The sequence below is a fragment of the Apodemus sylvaticus genome, chromosome 12, assembly GCF_947179515.1.
Source record: "Apodemus sylvaticus chromosome 12, mApoSyl1.1, whole genome shotgun sequence".
Lineage (NCBI taxonomy): Eukaryota > Metazoa > Chordata > Mammalia > Rodentia > Muridae > Apodemus > Apodemus sylvaticus.
In genome coordinates, this window is record NC_067483.1 from 26274115 (window position 1) to 26292770 (window position 18656).

At 51.5% G+C, this 18656-nt stretch overlaps 2 protein-coding genes across 2 annotated transcripts in view; one reads left to right on the forward strand and one right to left on the reverse strand.

Moving 5' to 3' along the window:
• Sctr (secretin receptor) overlaps positions 1 to 7151 on the forward strand; it is a 59934-nt gene extending 52783 nt beyond the window's left edge. The window contains exons 12-13 of the mRNA XM_052200403.1: positions 5617 to 5658; positions 6772 to 7151. Coding sequence (XP_052056363.1) covers positions 5617 to 5658; positions 6772 to 6942 — 213 coding nt within the window. The 3' untranslated portion in view covers positions 6943 to 7151. The remainder of the gene's footprint in view (positions 1 to 5616; positions 5659 to 6771) is intronic.
• A 4089-nt stretch (positions 7152 to 11240) lies between these two features.
• Positions 11241 to 17780, reverse strand: Tmem37 (transmembrane protein 37). Its single transcript, XM_052201044.1, has 2 exons — positions 17670 to 17780; positions 11241 to 12030 (listed from the first exon to the last, which is right to left on the reverse strand). The coding sequence occupies exons 1-2, from the start codon at positions 17688 to 17690 to the stop codon at positions 11416 to 11418; spliced, it is 636 nt and encodes a 211-aa protein (XP_052057004.1). The 5' UTR covers positions 17691 to 17780; the 3' UTR covers positions 11241 to 11415.
• Positions 17781 to 18656: the final 876 nt, after the last annotated feature.

The following is an 18656-nucleotide window of genomic DNA, read 5'->3' on the forward strand; positions in this document are numbered from 1 at the left end:
GAGAGCAAGGGCTCGCTCAGGGAACTGCTGTGTGAGCATGGGGACCCGAGTTCATGCCCCGCATCCCACAGAAAGCCTGCGGGGGCCGCATGCTTGTCATCCCTGTGGCGGTGAGGTGGGAGGGAGAGACAGATCGCTGGGGATCACTAGTGAGCTAGCCTAGCCTACTTGGAGACGGTCCAGGCCAATGAGAGACCCTTTGTCAAATAAAAAGTCAAAAGACACCTGAGACCTCCACATCTACACACATGAGTTCATCTACACATATGTGCGAGACACACACACAGAGAGAGAGAGCTTTCAGTTTTCTTAGAGAGAATGAGGCTGCAGAGTCAGCAAGGCCGAAAGTCAGTCTCACACAGTGGTGACCCAAGGGCCAGCTTATGATGCGAAGTGATTTTGAGTCTCCAGTAGTAAAAACACATTGTTAATGGGAGAGGCTGACTTCTGGGAGAAAGCGGGCAAAATCACCCCAGCGTGACATACACGGTGTTATACACCCATAGCAGGCGGCACATTCACAACCACTGTGGGGCACAGGCCGCCTAAAGTCACACCGATGCTCCTCCTTTTCTTACTGGGAAGACAAGAGGAAATGCCTAAAGCTGAGAAACTGGAAACTCACAGCTTCAGCATGTTACTTAAAATCAGTTAAGAGAGTTCAGGCTGGACTCCAGTTACCCTGAAGGAGCAGGAAACAGGGGTGATGATAGGAGTGTGTGTGTGTGTGTTGTGGTGTGTATGCACTGTGTGTGTAAAAATGTAAATGTGTGTGTACGTGTGGTATGTGTGTATATGTGTGTGGCATGTTGTATTTGTGTATGTGTGTGTGTGTGTGCGTGTGGTGTGTATATGTGTATGTGTATGTGTGTGTATGTGAGGATGTGTGGTACATGTGTGGTATGTATGTAGTATGTATGAGTGTGTGTGGTATGTGTTTGGTATGAATGTAGTATGTGTGAGTGTGTGTGCTATGTGTGAGTGTAAATGTCTATATACATGTGATGTGTGTGTATATGTGTGTGTGTGTGGTGTATTGTATATGTATATGTGTGTGCATGTGAGTGTATGTGTGTGTGGTATGTATGTAGTATGTGTGTGTGGTATGTGTGAGTGTAAATGTGTGTACAAGTATGGTTGTGTATATGTGCTGGTGTGTGGTGTGTGTGTGGTATGTATTTGTATGTGTGAGTGTGTGTGTATGTGCAGTGTATGTATATGTGTGTGGTGTATGTGTGGTATGTATGTGTGTATTTATGTGTATATGTGTGTATGTATGTATGGTGTGTATGTAGTGTGTTTGCAAGTATATGTAAGTATATGTGTGCATATGTGCACGTGGTGTGTGTGGTGTGTGTATGTGTGTGCAATGTGAGTGTGTGTGCATGTGCACAAATGAGTGTACCAGGGGACAACATTTCTCAGGTGTTCTCCACCTTAGTTGTGTGGTTTTTTTTTTTTTTTTTTTTGGTCTGTTTTGTTTTTTAGACAGGCTTTCTTTGTAGCCTGGAACTTACCAAGTTAGGCTAGACCATGCTGTCCGGCCAGCTGGCCTCAGGGACCTGCCAGTTTCTGTCCCCCTAAAGTGTCATCATGCCCTGATATTTTAGATGGGATGGATGGAACTCAGGGCCTTGTGCTTGCAAACCACGCACTTTACCTACGGAGCCATCTTCTCAGCCCCGGCTATTGGGGTTTTAACCAGAATCATCTCACAGGAGGCCAGGGAGGTCACCCATCTCTACTCCAGCAAAATGCCTGACTGTTAAGGCAACAACAACAAGATGGGGAGAAGAAATCTTAACTGGAATCTGGAGCCTCACATTGTTACTTTATTTATTTGCTTGTAACCATTTCCTTCCAAAAATAACATGAAGTCACTTTCAGAAACAACAGACAGAGAAAAACTGTGTAGATGACTTCCAGAGGGGCAGAATATAAACTAGTGTACTTTGTAATCTAAGCACTCGGGAGGAGGAGAAGGGGGGAGTCAAGGCCATCCTTCACTGCAGAGCAAGTCGGAGGGCAGCCCGGGTTTGGAGCTTTACAGAAGCCAGAGCAAGGATGGTTTGTTTAAAACTCACAGTATCCATCAGGGGAAAGCTGATGGATTCGGCGTGTGGCTCGCTGGTCGAGCATTTGCCCTGCATGCTTGAGACCCTAGGTTCTATCCTCAGTTTACACTCATACACACACACACAGACACACACATACAGACATACACACACAAACACACATAGACACACACATAGGCACACACAGACACACACACAGACACACACACACAGAGACACACACGGACACACAGACACACACAGAGACACACACGGACACACAGACACACACAGACACACACACACAAACACACACATAGACATACACACACAGACACACATAAACACACAGACACACACACAGACACACACACACAGACACATACACAAACACACACACACGGACACACACACAAACACACACACACAGACACAGACAGACACACACACAGAGACACACACATACACACACACCAATAAAAGTAGGCTCATTGCCCCCAAAGCCTTGTGGTCATGCTTTAGGGCTTGAGGACATTTTTCCCACTAGGTTTTCCTTGCTAGGAAATTCCCACCCGGAGCCAGACGCTAGCAGAGCCCTCCCAGTGGGGTTGTTCCAGTCTCAGAGTGACGGCTGCATTCTCTCTCCACGCCTTGGATTCTGCTCTGGGCAGGCTGAGCTGGGCTACTGCCACCGCTCTGGGTTCCAGGGAAGATGCCTCGTCCGGGACACGGGGAGTCAGATCTTGACCTCTCTCTCTCCTATTTCAGCCCCAGCCCCAGGCTGTGCCTTGTATGCTACTCTGAGATGCTTCCCTGACCCTGCCAGCACCCTGGTCCTGTTGCACAAGTAACGATGGATTCACTATGACCCATCCACTGACCGTGGGATTTGAGGTCCCGTACAAGCTGTTGGGAGGATTTGGCTTGACCACTAAAGTGGGTAGAGTATTTGAGAGCCTGGGGGGGGTGCAGAGCTGCCTCTGCACGTGGACAGGGACTTGCTATCCCTAGAACTGGGAATATGAGACTGAAAAACAATGAAAAACCAAGAATGCTTTTCTAATATCCCATGGACTTTCTTATAAATAGAAAGATTATTAAAAACATGTGGTCCACACATGCAGTCCCAGCCCTTGGGAGGCAGAGGCAGGAAGATAGTATCATGCTCTAGGCTAGCCTTGGCTAAACTACAAATTCCAAGCCAACCAGTGGCTTGTGAGATGCTTGCTGATATTCTGTCCCCAAAAGTGTATGTGCATTTTTTATTATATAAACACGTAACAGGAACTATGCATATATAGCCAGATATACATATGTGTATTCAGATATAAACATATATCATAGTTCTACCACATACCAATGAGAAGAGCAGAAGGAACCTGCATGCACCAAACATCTAGACAATGTGTAAGAGCCTGTCTAAAAAACAGCAAACAAACAAAACAAAATAAAACAAATAAGTCATTGTGGCCCATGGATGGAGGGACGGCTTGGCGCTCAAGAGTTCTTGCTGTTCTTACAAGGACCTGAGGTTGATTCTCAGCACCTCTGTCAGGTGGCTCACAATGCCTGTAACAGCTCCAGTGTTCTCTTTTGGCCTCTACAGGCACCTGAACACTATAGTATACACACATGCACACTAATAGACATAATGCACATAAATAAAAATAAATCTTTAAGACAAAACATACACCTACCAACAACGATAACAAAAACTCACCAACACGGTTCTAGCTTTGTATCTCAACGGAAGATCATGGATTTAGCTTGTCTGAGGCCGTGAGTTCAAGTCCTACCCCCTTCAAAACCAGCCTGGGGAGATGGCTCAGTGGGTAAAGTGCTCTCTGCACGAGCACGAGGACCTGAGCTAGAGGCACGCACTTGTTCAGTGGCTGAGGTGAGGTGCCCTGTAACCCACGCCCTGAGGGGAAGGAGAGAGGCACAGCCTCAGAGCTCCGTAGCCTGCCCAGCCCATTCAGGAGGTCATAGGTTCAGTGAGAAGTCCCGTCTCCGGAAGCATGGGGAGACCAAGCTGAGGAGGTGACTGGCATCAACTTGTTGGCTTTAGGCCATCAATGAGCATACGCATGCTTACACATGCACACACACACACACACACCACGTACAAGGCAATATTCTTGTGTACTTGCACATATTAAGCCAACTATGGAGGGGCAGGTTCATCGCCATTTGGGGTCCTTCAGTTGGATAAGTAGCTGAAGGCAGACTCTCAGGGGACTAGGGAAGAGGGCCTGGCCAGTCAGAGTTTTAAGATGTGTATGAAAGCCTCTGGGGGAGGAAGATTATCCAGGGAGATGGAGGTCAGGCCTGTGAGGAAGACAGGGTGGCGAGTGTGCTCTAAGGGAGGAAGGGAGCAGGTTCTCCTTGGATTGGTTATTTGGATTGGATTGTTTTCAGGAAACACCCTGGCAAGAGAGATGTTAGAGAAGGAGGGTATTACACCTCAGAGGTCTAGGCTGCAGTCCAGGGTGACAGAGAAACCATGGCAGCAGGACCTGAGGCGGCTGCTGGCACTGTATCTGTTCTCTCCTCCGTCAGCATGCAGGAGAGAGATGAACGCTGATGCTCAGCTCCCCACCCCTAAAACCCCACCCCCACTGGATGCAAAAGCACCACCTGCATATGGGGAGCATCTTCCCACCTTGATTAACCTAATCTAGAAAATCCTCACGGAGATGGCCAGAGGTTTTCCTCCTAGGTGATCCCAGCCCCCGTCAAGTTGATAGCTTATCACACATCACCCACGGCTCTGCAGACATTGTAGACATCTCTAACCTGGCCCAGATGCATGCTAAGACACCCCCCGCCCCCCAGAACATCATCGGGGAGAACAGGAACACTGAGAGAAGGTTCAGAAAGACTCGGCCCCTCCAAATCAGGAGCCACAGAGCCTAGGCCACAGAGCTGCCCCTGATGGCTAGCACACCTGCGTTTGCACATGCACTGCTCTTACACACACCTGTTCCTCACTAGGAACTGGTCATCTGTCTTGTGAGCCCAGATCTCCCACAGGGTGACTGTGCCCCTCACAACGCGCTGGAGGGACCTACTTCAGGGGCCTCCTCGTCTACTATCCAAGATGATCGGCTACCATTCAGGGGATCTGAATGGTCCCTTTAGTCAGAAGCTCTTCCCTTATCACCTCTGACATGGGTCAGAGGTCATGTGACAGGCCTCAGGGTCAATAGGTGACAATGATGCCTGGTTTGTGTTCAACAAGACAGGCATATCAGGGCACTGAGGGCCCCAAAGTAGGGAATGAGAGAGAGAGAAAAAGAGAGACAGAGAGACAGAGAGAGACAGATATACAGAGACAGAAAGAGACAAAAAGATACAGAGAGACAGAGACAGGGAGAAACCTGGGAGAGGGAGAGGGAGGGAGAGAGGGGGAGAGGATGTTCACACACTCATGTGCCCGCGTGTAAGCCCACAGACACTTGTGCTCTCTCTAGAGCTCTTGAGGCCGCTCAGGCAGGGCAGGTGGGGGTGGGAGCTAAGCCCAGCAACCTAGCATGTGAACTAACACAGTTCCTTCTGGCAGGGGCTGGTGGTGGCTGTCCTTTACTGCTTCCTCAATGGTGAGGTGAGTGTCCTGGGGAGCCATGGGGTTCCAGACAGGTCGGGCTGCTTGGCAGTCACCTGGGGATGTGTTAAAAATCATATCCTGGGCCATATCCCCAGGATAGAGGCAGCAGAACTAGGTTCTGGGCTGAGGTTGGTGAAGTGATTCTTACTAAGCTCCCTGGGTGCTTATCTGTGGGCAAGTCCAGCAGACTCAGATAAGCCCCGCTCCCCTCCCCCACCCGCCAGATCCCAAGCTCCCCCGGAGCTCTGGCGCTTGCTTTGTGTGTGACTTGTCAGTTCCCACCTGGAGCGCATTCTTCCCACCACAGGTAAAGTGGGTCACTCACCCAGAACCACCCTGGCCTTGCACGGAGGCTTCAGTGTCAGGATATGAAGCTCCGGTAGTCATTAGCCCTGGCTAAGTAAGTTACGGCACACAGGCCCGGTGTCTCTGTGGCTACTGGACAATCCGTCTGGTTCACACACTTGAATGGGAATGACCTCAGATATTTCCCAAAAATCAAACAACATCACACCTGAATTCAAAGGTTGGCTCAAAGGTTCTGCTGGGGACCATCAAGGATGTGTCTGCAGAGAAAATCCTCAGATCCGGAAAGACTCTGAGGGGGGGAGGGGGATTAGGAGGATGAGGAAGGGGTGGTGGTTGGGGGGGGGATGGGAATACTCATGCAGGTTGATGCTGCTATTTGTGGAACAAATAAATCTCACTCCTTTTCTGAGGACAGAGTTGAAAGACGGCAGGTACAGATCAGGCAGGATAGCTCAGTGGGTAAGAACAGTTGCCCTAAAACTGACAACCAAGTTCAATTCCCAGAAGGAGAAACTCAAGTTGTCCTCTGACCTCACAAGAATACCATGGTGTGCATCTGTTCTCTTGCTCGTTCAAATAAAGTTAAACATAATTTAAAAAAAAAAAATAAAGACCGATACAAGGGCTCAGTGTACAGGGGGCCTTCAGTACCTTCTTTACTGAGGAAAGGAAATTCAGAGGCCTTTAGCAAGGGGACACAGCAGAACAGGAGCAGCTGAACCAACCAGTGAGTCGGGTTCCAGGCACAGGCCTGGCCTCCCCTCCCAAGCAATTGCTGCAGCAGATGGCGGTCTTGGGCAGGTGCAGCTGGAAGTTCAGAAAAAATGGCGCCAGTGGCATCTCCAAGAGTTCCCGCTGCGCCCTGTGGCCCTCAGCAACTCCTTCAGCAACGCCACCAACGGCCCCACCCACAGCACCAAAGCTGGCCCTTCTGAGCAGAGGCAGAGCGGCCCCATGGCCAGCGTCATCTGAGGCTGCAGCAAGGCTCCAGAGGACAAAGGGTTGGATGTCCGGTAGGACCGCCATCTGCCTGATAGCCATTTTGTGCTCAAGCGGCTGAACAGGCCTGTCCCCTAGGTCTGAGCTTCCTCGGAGATCAAGCAAGAGGAGACTAGGTCATCATGGAGCAGGAAACAGGCCTGTGAGTTGGTCTTTCTTGTTCTTCTAAGAAGAGCAATCCAGTAGCTCCAGAAGGGGCAGGGAAATAAAATGACATCCAGCAAAACCTTAGTCTGTGTGTGTCAGTCTTTTGCTACCTGGAGAGAGAGTGTGTTCTAGATCACTTTGCAATTCCTTCCCCCCACAGGAGGAGGGTACTTCCCTGCTTCCAAATCCCAGCTCTCTTTTAAGGACAATCAAGACCCTTGGCCCCAGACAGATCTTGTCTGTCCTCTAGCTCTCTCACCAAGCCTTCAGGACAAAGGCTAAATTAAGCTGATAATGCCACAGGGCATCTGACCCCGTCATTATAAACCCTGATATGGTAGGGGGCCCCATGGAAGGGAAGCACCTAGGAAAGTAAAATGTGCTCCCTCTCAGTGGGTGGAGACAGCTCCTCCAAGGCCCAAGGCGTGGCCATGCTGCTAGACATCAATAGGGAAGTCTTGTTGCTTTGAGACAACATCTCCTCTCCGGTAGCCCAGGCTGGTCTGCTATTCCCTAGGTAGCTGAAGATAGCCTTGAACTTACACTCCTCCTGCCTTCACCTTCTATGTGCTAGAATTACAGGTACGCACCGCCACACCTGGTTAGTGCGATCCTGGGAATCAGACTCGTGGCTTCATTCACAACTGGCAAGCACTCTGGGGGCTGACTGACATCTCTGTGGGGCCCTAGTTCCCAGTCTTTTACTTTAAATATCTGGGCTTCCAGGCAGGTGGTGATTTCCCAACTCTCAAACAGGGAAGGACAAAGGTCCGTCTCCCTGAGCTTTAAGCTTCCGTAACTCTGGCTCTCCATGCCTGAGGGTTTGTACTCCTTGACTCCGTGAGAGGATGAACGAGGACGCAATGTCTGAATCTTCTTCCAAAATAAAACCTAACAGGGAAACCCAAACAGAAATGAAGACATGGCCTCCCATTTGCATAGTGCAGGCTGCATCGGGACCCCTTCCTAGGCTGAGACCCAGGCTGAGACCCAGGCTGAATGGTTGATAGACTGTGATTTTGGTAAAACCAGACAGCCACACAAATTCCTCAGGTGGAGGTGGCAATCCGGCCGCGTTGGAGAGTGCCTGCTCAGGTTCACCGTTCCTTGGATATGAGTGATCCTTACCACAGTGAGAAACCAAAGAGAAACAACCAGTGCTGGGGACCTCCACGGTTTGTGTTGGTAGTGGTCCAGCTTCAGCACTGGGAGACTCTCTGAAATAAAGATGCTTAAAAATCCAGGCTAGAGAGGTGGCTCGGCCAGGAAACGCGCTGGCCAAGCAAGCATTGTGACTCCCCTGGAAGCCATGTAAAGGCAGAAAGAAAGAGCAGATCCAGAGTTGTTCTCCAACCCCTCTGTGTGCACATGATATGTACATATGCGCACAGACCCAGTAATCAGTAAAATGGAGATCTTTAACATCATCGGAGAAGGGGCTAGAGGGAGGGCTCAGTGGGTAAAGTGGCTAAGAATGGGAACTCAGTCCCTAGAACGCGTGGAGAAGCCTGGCATGGCTGTACAGGCCTACAATCCTAGTCCTGGGTGGGCAGGGTCGGGAGGTCCCTGGGGCTCACTGCTCACTGCTCGCTGCAAGAAAGCACACGTGGTGAGTTCTAGGCCAGTGAGGGACGCTGCCTCAGAAACAAGGTATGCAGTCTGGAGAATGATATCTAGTGTTGATTTCTGAGTTCTCGTGCATATTTGCCCTCACATACACATGTATATACACACATGAATATGTAGATATACATGTACAAAAATCTCATTAGATACTACTTGGGGAGGCTGAGGCAGTAGGACCACTTGAACCCACAAAATAGAGACCAGTCTGGCCAATATCTTGACCAGTCTCAAAATAAAATGGGTCCTCGGAGGTCAAGGGTTTGACAAACATGCATAAGGCAGTGCATTTGATGGCAAAAAAAAAAAAAAACAAAAAAACAAAAAAAAAAAAACCACAAGAGACCCTTATGGCAAGATGAGGAAAGGGATCTTATAGAACATAAAAGAATGCATTTCACCTGTTTCTGGGCGGGGACAAAAGTGGAAACAGAAAAAAACAAAAAAGGCAACAGAATGAGCTAAAATTCAAATCTGGGCCTCAGGACACAGCTTAGCTGGTTGACCAGTTCACAGACCTGGAGTTCAATCTGTAGAACCAATGTCTTTTTTTTTTTTTTAAAGTTGGGCATGACAGCATATTCTTGCAATCCCAGCTCTGGTGATATGGAAACCTGGAGGTCTCTGGAGCTCACTGGCCAGCCAGTCTAGACCACTTGGCAAATACTAGACCTGAGACAGACCATCTTGAAAAACAAAATGGGGCCAGGCAGATGGCTCAATGGGTAGAAGCACTTGCTGCCCCTGTCTGACCACCCACTGGGGGTCCCAGTACCCACATAAAGCTGGATGCAGCTGTGACCACACCTGTAGTCCCAGTGCCCTCAGGGTGGAAAGACAGAGATGGCAAACCTTGGGAGCTCACCAGCTGGCTAGCCTGGCATCTGCAGCAGAGACCTTGTCTAGAACAAGATGGAAGGAGGAGAGAATTTTGACCTCTAAAGCCTGCCTGTGTGCTGTGGCATGTGTGTGTCCACATCCACACACAAAGGTTTAAAAAGTGGAAAGCATCTGAGACACAACACACCCAAGGTTGTCCTCTGGCCTCCATACAGTGGTGCGCACACATGCATCTGCATACGTGTGCACACATGCACACACATGTAACACCCACCCACATGTACATACATACACACACACACACACACACACACACATACACACACGACAGAGGGGCAGGGAAGGGAGCAGTTCTTCCAGCGAGTATGGAAATCTCCACTGGTTCTTGACCCCTCTCACCTCCACCTATCCCCTGCAAGCTGTTAATTATTACACAATATCTGTTTGTCTCCTCACCCGCTGTGGAGTTCAGCCCCAAAAGCATGTGCTCTTTGAAATGTACTCCAGGATCAGAAATGGACCCGGAGGCCACCAGAACCTCACAATTGACAGTCTCCCAGACAGTCCTGAGTCTAAACTGACCTCAGGGACGGCTATGTTGGAAATCCCCTGAGCGCCTTTGTGGGGGCAGTTGTTCAAGGAAGACTTTAAACTAAGCCCAGAGAGAGAACAGTTAGATCCTAGAAACTGGAGTGTTCCAGAGCTTTGTGTGGGTCCACACAAAGGACGGGGCAGGGGCTACTTTAAGTCAATATATTGAAAGCTACTTTCCACAAGACTTTCTGTGGAAAGTCCTGATAAATACAGGAAAATGTGTGCAAAGTCCTTTGGCGCTCACGGGAGAAGTCCCAGGCACTGACTGTCCTTCAGGCGGAGGACCGAGCCATTCTTAGAAACCTCAAGAGTCCCGGTGGCTGGGCTGGGAGATCGATCTGTGGTTAAACCACTTGCCATGCAAGCATTCTTAGAACCCGCATAAATGGCGGATGGGCGTGGTGACTCACCTGTATTTCTAGGACTTGGAGGCAGAGGCAGGGCATGTCTAGAGCAAGCTAGTTCATGAGACCACCCTTACAGGTGAGCTCTGGATTTGATTGAGAGACCCTGCCTCCATGAATAAGGCAGAGAGGCAGTGACCGGAGAGAGATGGTTTAGTGGTTAAGAGCACTGTCTTGAGTTCAATCCTCCGCAACCACGTGATGGTGGCTTATAACCATCTGTAGTGTGATCTGATGCCTTCTTCTGGTGTGTATGCATATATGCAGATAGGGCACTCATATACAGAAAATAAATAAATAAATAAGCAAGCTTTAAAAAAGATAGAAAAGCAATTGAGGATGAGTCCAGATATCGCTGTGAGACCTCCATATGTACGCACTTGTATGTACATCCACACATACGTGAACCCATACATACACATGCGCAGACATGTACACACTCGCAACCCCACACTCCCACACATATATAAATAGCACATACATATAAAAAAAAACATTTAAAAAAGTCTCAGGACCTCTCCAGCCCGCATCCCAGAGCAATCAATGAAACGGGTTTGAACCCTACGGAGCTGGCAGCCAGCCTGGAACTGACTTATGGTCTCTTTCAAACCCCAGTCAGGGAAGAAAACACCCCAGGGAGACATTTTAGGACATTCTTCTTACTTTAGAATTGAGACTTTAATAGTTTGGCTAACCTATCCAGCGCACTGTGCCGTGGTACTCTTCTGGCTTTGCCCTGGAGGTCAGCGGAAGAGACTCCCAGGGCGTTTCTAGAGCTAAGTACCTAAGAGGCAGCGTCAAGGTCACTGGTTATCCCATTCAGTCCCAGTCAGAGGTCCTATATCAGAGAAGTCCCATCACGACCTCGCTTTCTGTAAGCCAGGGTCCCTGCTGGAGGGTCCCAGGACTGAGTGAGGTTGTTGATGTGAAGGCCGCTCATGGCGTTGAGGAAGAAGAGGAAGGAGGCGGTGAATTCACACCAGAACATCAGGGTGAAGCCCAGGAGGGTGAGCTGACTCTTGAGGAGGATGATAAAGGTAAGGAGACCTCCAGAGGACAGGATGAAGGCGACCAGGAGGAGGTAGGAACCGATGGCCCACTTGCGCCGTGAGCGGACATCTTCACACACCTGGGACACGATGAGCATCTCCAAGCCAAAGATGGCGGTCACCACAGCCATGGCAGCCACGCTGCGTGCTAGGCCCATGCCTACAGCCAGCCCAGGCACATGGGCCTGGCTCAGGTCTCTCAGACAGTGTGGTTCACTGTGGTTGCCGATGGTGCAGAAGTACCACAGCCCAAAGAGACGGTCCTCCACTAGGAGCCAGTGGCCGTCGCAGATGGAGACTGAAGAAAGGACCACAGCCAGGGCAGTGCACACGATGATGAGTGTCCGGATGAAGGACTCAAAGAAAAACCGGTGGGGCCTCTTAGGGCCCAACAGCTTGTGGGCCTGGAAGACACCATGGGAAGCAGTGAGTTGGCTAGGGTCCGTGACACCGGAGTAGGCCAGCAGCAAGCCCACTTTCTCCAGCCCTGCTTCCTGCTCTGATACCATGGAAAACATTGAATGGCCCCTCCCCAGTTTCCCACTAGACCCACCGTCACTGGGGAGGGGGCATTCCTTTCTATCTGTCCTCCCTCCTCTACTGGAGCCTGGCCAGACGGTTACCAACTGCAAACATATCCCTTCCTGTTCTTCATCTCAGGATCTTGACCCAAAATGATAAGCCCTAATTGGATCTGGGGAGTTGGCCTTGTTGGTAAAGTGTGCTTTAAATAGTCAATGCGTGGAATCCTGGTGCTGGGGAGGCAGAGATAGTCAGATCCCTGGGGTTGCCATCCAGCCTAGCCTAGGATGAGCTGGGGACTTTTGATGAGTTCCAGGCCACATCAGGGAGAGGGGGAGGGGAAAGGAGAGGGAGAGGGGAAGGGAGAGGGGGGAAGGGAGAGGGGGAGGGGAAGGGAAAGGGGAGGGGGAGGGATAAGGGGAGGGGGAGGAAGAGGGAAGGGAAGGGAGAAGGGGAGGGAAGGGAGCAGGACAGGGAGAGGGAGACACACACACACACACACACACACACACATACACACACACCATGGCAGTCTGATTAATATGCCTGAGTCTTCTTTCAAGCCTCCTGGGTAGCCCCCCACCCCCAGGAATGACACCACCTCAGTTCTCATGCTTGCCAGAGGCCTTTTCTACCCAGCCAGCCCCCAGGGTCCTCTGCTGCTCTCCTCCTCCAGGTTCCCTGCCTGTGCTGCTCCTGGCTCCATTCTGATGGTATTCTGGAATAGCGTGCTATCCACTGTCTTACTTGGACACTGTGTCTCCCTAGGAGGGCAAGGCCACGTGTCAAGACACTGGGGTAGTCCCAGTACCTGTCATGGTGTTAGGCCTTTGCACTCAGTAGACACTTGAGAGAGAACACGGTAGGCACTTGAGAGAGAACACGGGGAAGCACAAGTTTCATTTGAAATTCCTTCTTGACTGAGCCTCCCGCCCGGTCTAAGTTAAATGACTTGCTTCAGGAGCAGATCACACCACCGTTGGGAACGTAAGAAAAGTGGATAACTCACATAGACTGGTTGGTCCTGGGAAATGAGGGGGGTGGCGAGGAAGGGGGACTTCAGGGAGCACCATATGCCAGTTGTCAACAAAGGTTTCCAGACGCGAGTGTGGGCCATGCCTTTCTAAGATTGGTACTGAGCCTGGCTCCTGGCAGACTGTTCGGGGGAGGTCTGCTGGGGCTGGGGAGCTAGTGGGCCAGTAAAGGCCTGGCATGCTAGCACGGGAGCTGAGTTCAGGCTCCAAGCACCCCCATAAAAAGCCAGCCGTGGTGGTGATGTCTGTTTGTAACTCCAGTGCTGGGTGGGGTTAGGAGCAGATGGGTGGATCTCTGGAGCTCATAGGCCAGACAGTCTGGTTGAATCAGTGAGTTTAAGATTCAGTGAGAGATGGTCTCAAACAGTTAAGTAGAAGAAGACGCCCTGGCAGCAACCTATGGCTTTCATGTGTGTGCTCATATACTTGCTCTCTGTCTGTCTGTCTGTCTGTCTGTCTGTCTGTCTGTCTCTGTCTCTCTTCTCTTTTCTTTTCTCCTTTACTTTGAGCTGGTGTTTCATAGATCCAAGCTTGGTCTCGATTCACTATGTAGCCAAGGATGATGTTGAACTTCTAACCCTTCTTCCTCCTGGGATGGCAGGGGAAGACACCACACTTGTTGATTTTGTGCTAGCATTTGGAACCAGGGTTTCACCCATGCTAGCAGGCACGCACTTTCCCAAAGAGCCACCTCTCCAGTGGTCACTTGTTTCTCTTCCACCCAGGGATGCTAGCCATCCCTGCAGGAAAGCACCTGGCAGGGTTATAAAATCCCTAGAGACTAATATGGTCACAAGATGGGACAGCCAAGGATGCAGAAAACAAGTCACAAGACACCCAGGCCAGCTCAGACACCTTTTGACCCTAGGCCTCACACTGTCTGGAAAACAGGCACATCCAGTCCCTTCCTCAGCCCCGCCTGTTCCAGACCCAGACTGGACTTTAATCTCCAGGCGCTAAGACGCCCCACTGGGATCAGACAGAGGTGACAGAGATCTGGTGTCACATAGCCTTCTCTTGACTTGAAGCAGGCTTCGTTAAAACTCACTGACCACTCGTAAAATTGCAAGGGTTAAAGGCACATGCTGATAAGGACTTGTGGGAGCCGGAAGGTAGTTCAGTCTGGAAAGTGCTTGTAAGCCTGAAGACTTGAGCTCAATCCCCAGATGCCACAGAGAAAAGAGCGGCTTGTTGGTGCACATTGGGGAAGGGAGGTAGCAGGGGGGGAGGGGGGCTTGCTAATCAGCCAGTCTCATCAGCTTGGTATGTGACCCTGACATCAAAGGGACAGTCAGTAAAATATCTGCCTTGCAAACTCAAAGACCTGAATTCAATCCCTAGAACCCATATTTTAAAAAGTAATAATAACCCGGGGGTTGGTGGTGCACGCCTCTAATCCCAGCACTCTGGGAAGCAGAGGCAGGCAGATTTCTGAGTTCAAGGCCAGCCTGGTCTACAGAGTGAGTTCCAAGACTGCCAGGGCTATACAGAGAAACCCTGTTGCAAAAAAAAACCAAATCCAAAAAACAAAACAAAATAAAAAAAAGTAATAATAAACCTGGGTGTACTGGGTGCTAGTAGTCTTAGCATCAGGGAGACAGGCAGGTCACTAGGAATCACTGGTCTGAGAGCTTAGCTGAGTTCTAGGTTAGTGGGAGACACTGCCCGCCCCCCCCCAAGAAACCTCCAAAAAACCCAACAACAACAACAACAAACAAACAAAAACAAAAAGCAAAAAAATGAGGTAGACAGAGGCTGGTGTGGAAGGACACCTCAGGGTATTCCATCTCCCTGGCTCCCACGTGTAAAGTGTGTGACCACCGCTGGCTCTCAATCCTTGAGAGTGACCTGTCTCACCAGCAACCTTCATCTTGAACCCGTGGGCCTCACCCCGTACTGCGGGCCCATCCGCTGACTTCCACTGACTCTGGGATCCTCTCCTGGAGACAGGGTAGCACAGCTGAGTGGCAGGTGCTGAGTAGAGGGCCAGAAAAGGGCAAGCAGGCAGCCAGGCCTGCCCCAGCAGCCCATCTCCGTGCTCAGGACAGTCCCTTCCAACAGGGCCCTGACTGCTGGGCTAGCACTGCTCTTGCCCTCTCTGAACCTGCGTGATCCTGAATGGTTCCACTGACCTGTTGTTCTGACTCCTCGGGCTTTTGAGGCTAACCCCAGTGCCGTGTCGTATGGGCCTCTGCTCCCCAAGACCACCAACACCCTGACTGTGTCTACACATTCCGCACACTCCTGTATCTACTTCTCTTCCATGAGTGCTCTGCCCAAGCCTGGGTCAGGCCGCTATCCCAGCGCTGACGCCCCCTAACACAGTAAAATGTCTTCTGCAGCCTGTGCCTAACTGTTTCTTCCAGCTCGACCTCTGCTGGCTTGCTCGAGGCCTTGTGCCCATTCTCGCTACTGGGCATAGACCCTCGCCTGCTAGGCAAGTGCCCCACCCTAGCCACACACACTTTCTAAACGTTTTCTTCTGAGACAGCCTGATGAATGCTCACTCTAGCCCAGGTAGGCCTTGAACCTGCGACCTCCCTGCCCCAGCCTCTCAAGGAGCTGCAACAGGGAGGCCTCCACTAACAGGTCTTGGGTTTTACCTGTCGTTTATTACCCTTTCTCCTCCTCTTCACTGAAGGGTGATGATAGTGATAACACCTGAAGTTGTTATGGATGAAGTCGTAACTCTGAAGTTCCCCTCAGAGTAGGGAGCATGTTTCCTGCATCCTGCACTGACAGGCGGGCGTAGCTCATTTCCCTCACTTCCACAGGCAGCTGAGTCTGGGGCAAATATGCCTCCTTTCCTCCTTCTTCCTCCTCTTCTGCTCCCTCCTCCCCCTACTCCTCCTCTTGCTGCCTCTCCTTTCCTTCCTTTCCCCCCCTCTCCTCCCACTCCTCTGCCTCTTACTGCCTCTTCCTCACCCTCTCGACCTCTTCCTCTCCTCCTCTTCCTCCTCCCCTCTTCTTCCTTCTCTTCCCCTCCCGTCCTCCCCTCCCTCCTCCCCTTCCATCATGCCTTTTCCTTGTCTCTTTCCTTCCCCATATTTTCCTATTCCTTGCTTTGTTTTTCTTCACCTCCCCCTCCCTCCTCCCCTCCCTCCTCCCCTCCCCCTAAAGGGGCTCCTATGTTTGTGATTCTTAGCTTAGCTCCTCCCACACCCACACCGGTTTCTGAGTGTCTCCTTTAGGGGTGCCTCCACACCTTGGCTCAGTCCTCCATTCTTCCTGTGCCTCCCCGCGCTGTCCCCCCACCCCAGATGGTCTGGAATATGCCCAGGAACAGAAAAAACAAGTCACCGAATCAGAGTCCCGACCTCACCCTAGCAACTGCGTTCTGGATATGAGTCTGGGGGTGGCCTTGCAGGGCTTTTTCTTTTCTTCTTGTTACCAAACGGGTGAGCGAGGTTCAGAGTCAGGAAGACCTGAATTTGTCTACAACCGTCACAGTTGCTACCCACTGTGGCCAGGTTACTTTCGAGCCTCAGTTATCTCTCTGTAAAATGGGTAGAGTTGTAGAGGTGGCCTATTCCTATAATGCCAGCTTCTGGGAGGCTAAGGAAGGAGGCGAATTGAGCCCGGGAGTCTGAGAGCATCCCGAGCAAGGAAGAACAGATCCTGTCTGTCTCACGCAGTGCTGATAATGATAAAAAATAATGACGATTAGTGGGCGGAACACTACCTAAAATTATCAGGGCCTGAGCACCTGAAGGCAGAGTCAACTGACCTCTGTACTTCTCAGGGCAAGACCGGACAGTGGACAGCTTGGAGCACAGCCAGCCACCGGGATGCCTGGGCGAGCAGGAAGCTGGCCCGCGGGATAGTGGACTCTTCCGACCGGACCGCCCTTTGAAGCGGGCAGGAATGCAGAGATTCTCAGCCAACACAAACACTCAGCATTGCTCCAAAAGAAGCCAGGTCTTAGGGCAAGCGGCCGCTCCGGTCCCGGGAACCGTTTACCTCGGGTGTCCGGTCCCCAGTGAGTCCACTCCCACCTCAGGTCCACCTAGCTCCTCAAACGCGGTTCGGAGGAACACGATCTTGGAGTTGCGCTCCCAGAAAGTTCTGGCTTCGCGCGCAACGTCCTCAGTCCGTTACATAAACCAAGCCTGGCTTTTCCAAATCCACCCTGCCAGTCCACCCCTCTAGACGCCTAGTTTTTAAACATTCCCAGCGACCCCTGAGAAAAACCTAACCGTAGGTCACTCACTGGTGACCCTGCAGAAAAGTTTGGTGGCTCTGGTGCTCTCGGGGCGCCATCAGAGGCCGAGAAGACTGCGCAGAGCGAGCTGCCTTGGGGCAGCAGGTACCCCCGGACCTCTCTCAGAGGAACCTTCCGGGGGGAGGGGGGAAGGGGTGTCCCAGTAAGACATGGCCACCTTGGGGAGTTGTCGCCCTAACCCAAGGTTTCAGTCACTGAGGCTTCCCAGTCCTCCCCCACGGTAGACTGTACCCCGGCTCTGCACCCCGCGGGACCCTCGGTCTACCTGCGCGCCGATGGCCGTCATGCTGCGCTCTGGGAGGCAGCGCTGTCGCCTGGCCTAGCAGTCGCACTCCCGGTTGTGCTCGGCCACAGGGCTGGCCCTCTATCGGGGCGGGGCGCAAGCCGGGGGCGGGGGCTTCGCGATCACTGGGCTGCTCGGGTTACGCTGACTCAGCAGCGCCCTGGGTCCCAGAGAAGAGGTACGCGAGAGTCAGGCTCGCGAACTTCCCCTGAATGCAGATTCCTCGAGGACTGGGGGATTTGGTTCCAGTCCAAGTTCCAAGGGCCGAGAGTCGGGAAGGAGCACCTGGTTGCAAAAGTGAAGGATCCCGCCAGGATTCTGGCGTCTACTCCGGCTGTGTGACCTTGGACAGCTAGTTTAACACCGCCGAGCCTCGGTTAATAGTGAGATGATATGTGCTTGGCTGGGCTGTTACAAAGCTTTTGTGACGTGTGAGTGGACCAGAACCTTCCGGGGCTATCACTTGTCTTAGTTTACCCTTTAAGGAGGATGTAACAGCGTCCTTGTCTCCTGATCCCCTCAGGAATTATCAGCAAACACTAGGTCAAATGTAGTGGCAGATTCCTGTAATCCCAGCATTAGAAGAGCTGACACAGAGGGATTGCCTTGAGTTAAAGGCTAATCTAGGTTATGTGAGCAGCCTGGGCTACAAGGTGAGACTCTGTAATCACAGAGAGAACAGAGGAGAGGGTTGGGAAGGAAGAGGAAGGAAGAGGAAGGGGGAGGAAGAGAAGGGACAGGAGGGAGGAGGGAGGAGAGAGAGGGAGGAGGGGTGACTAAGAGCTTAGTGTAGCAAGCACAAGGCCCCTCGGCTCCTTTCCCAGCAGCATAAGTAGATGAGGGTGGGAGGGGGTATAGACGGGTCCTAAAATCCTCCCACCCCAAAGGATGGAAGGCGTGGTCCGAGGGCGAGGCTTTCAGCTAGCATTGCTTCCTTCCTCAGCTTGGGGACTGAGGTGGGCGGGGTCC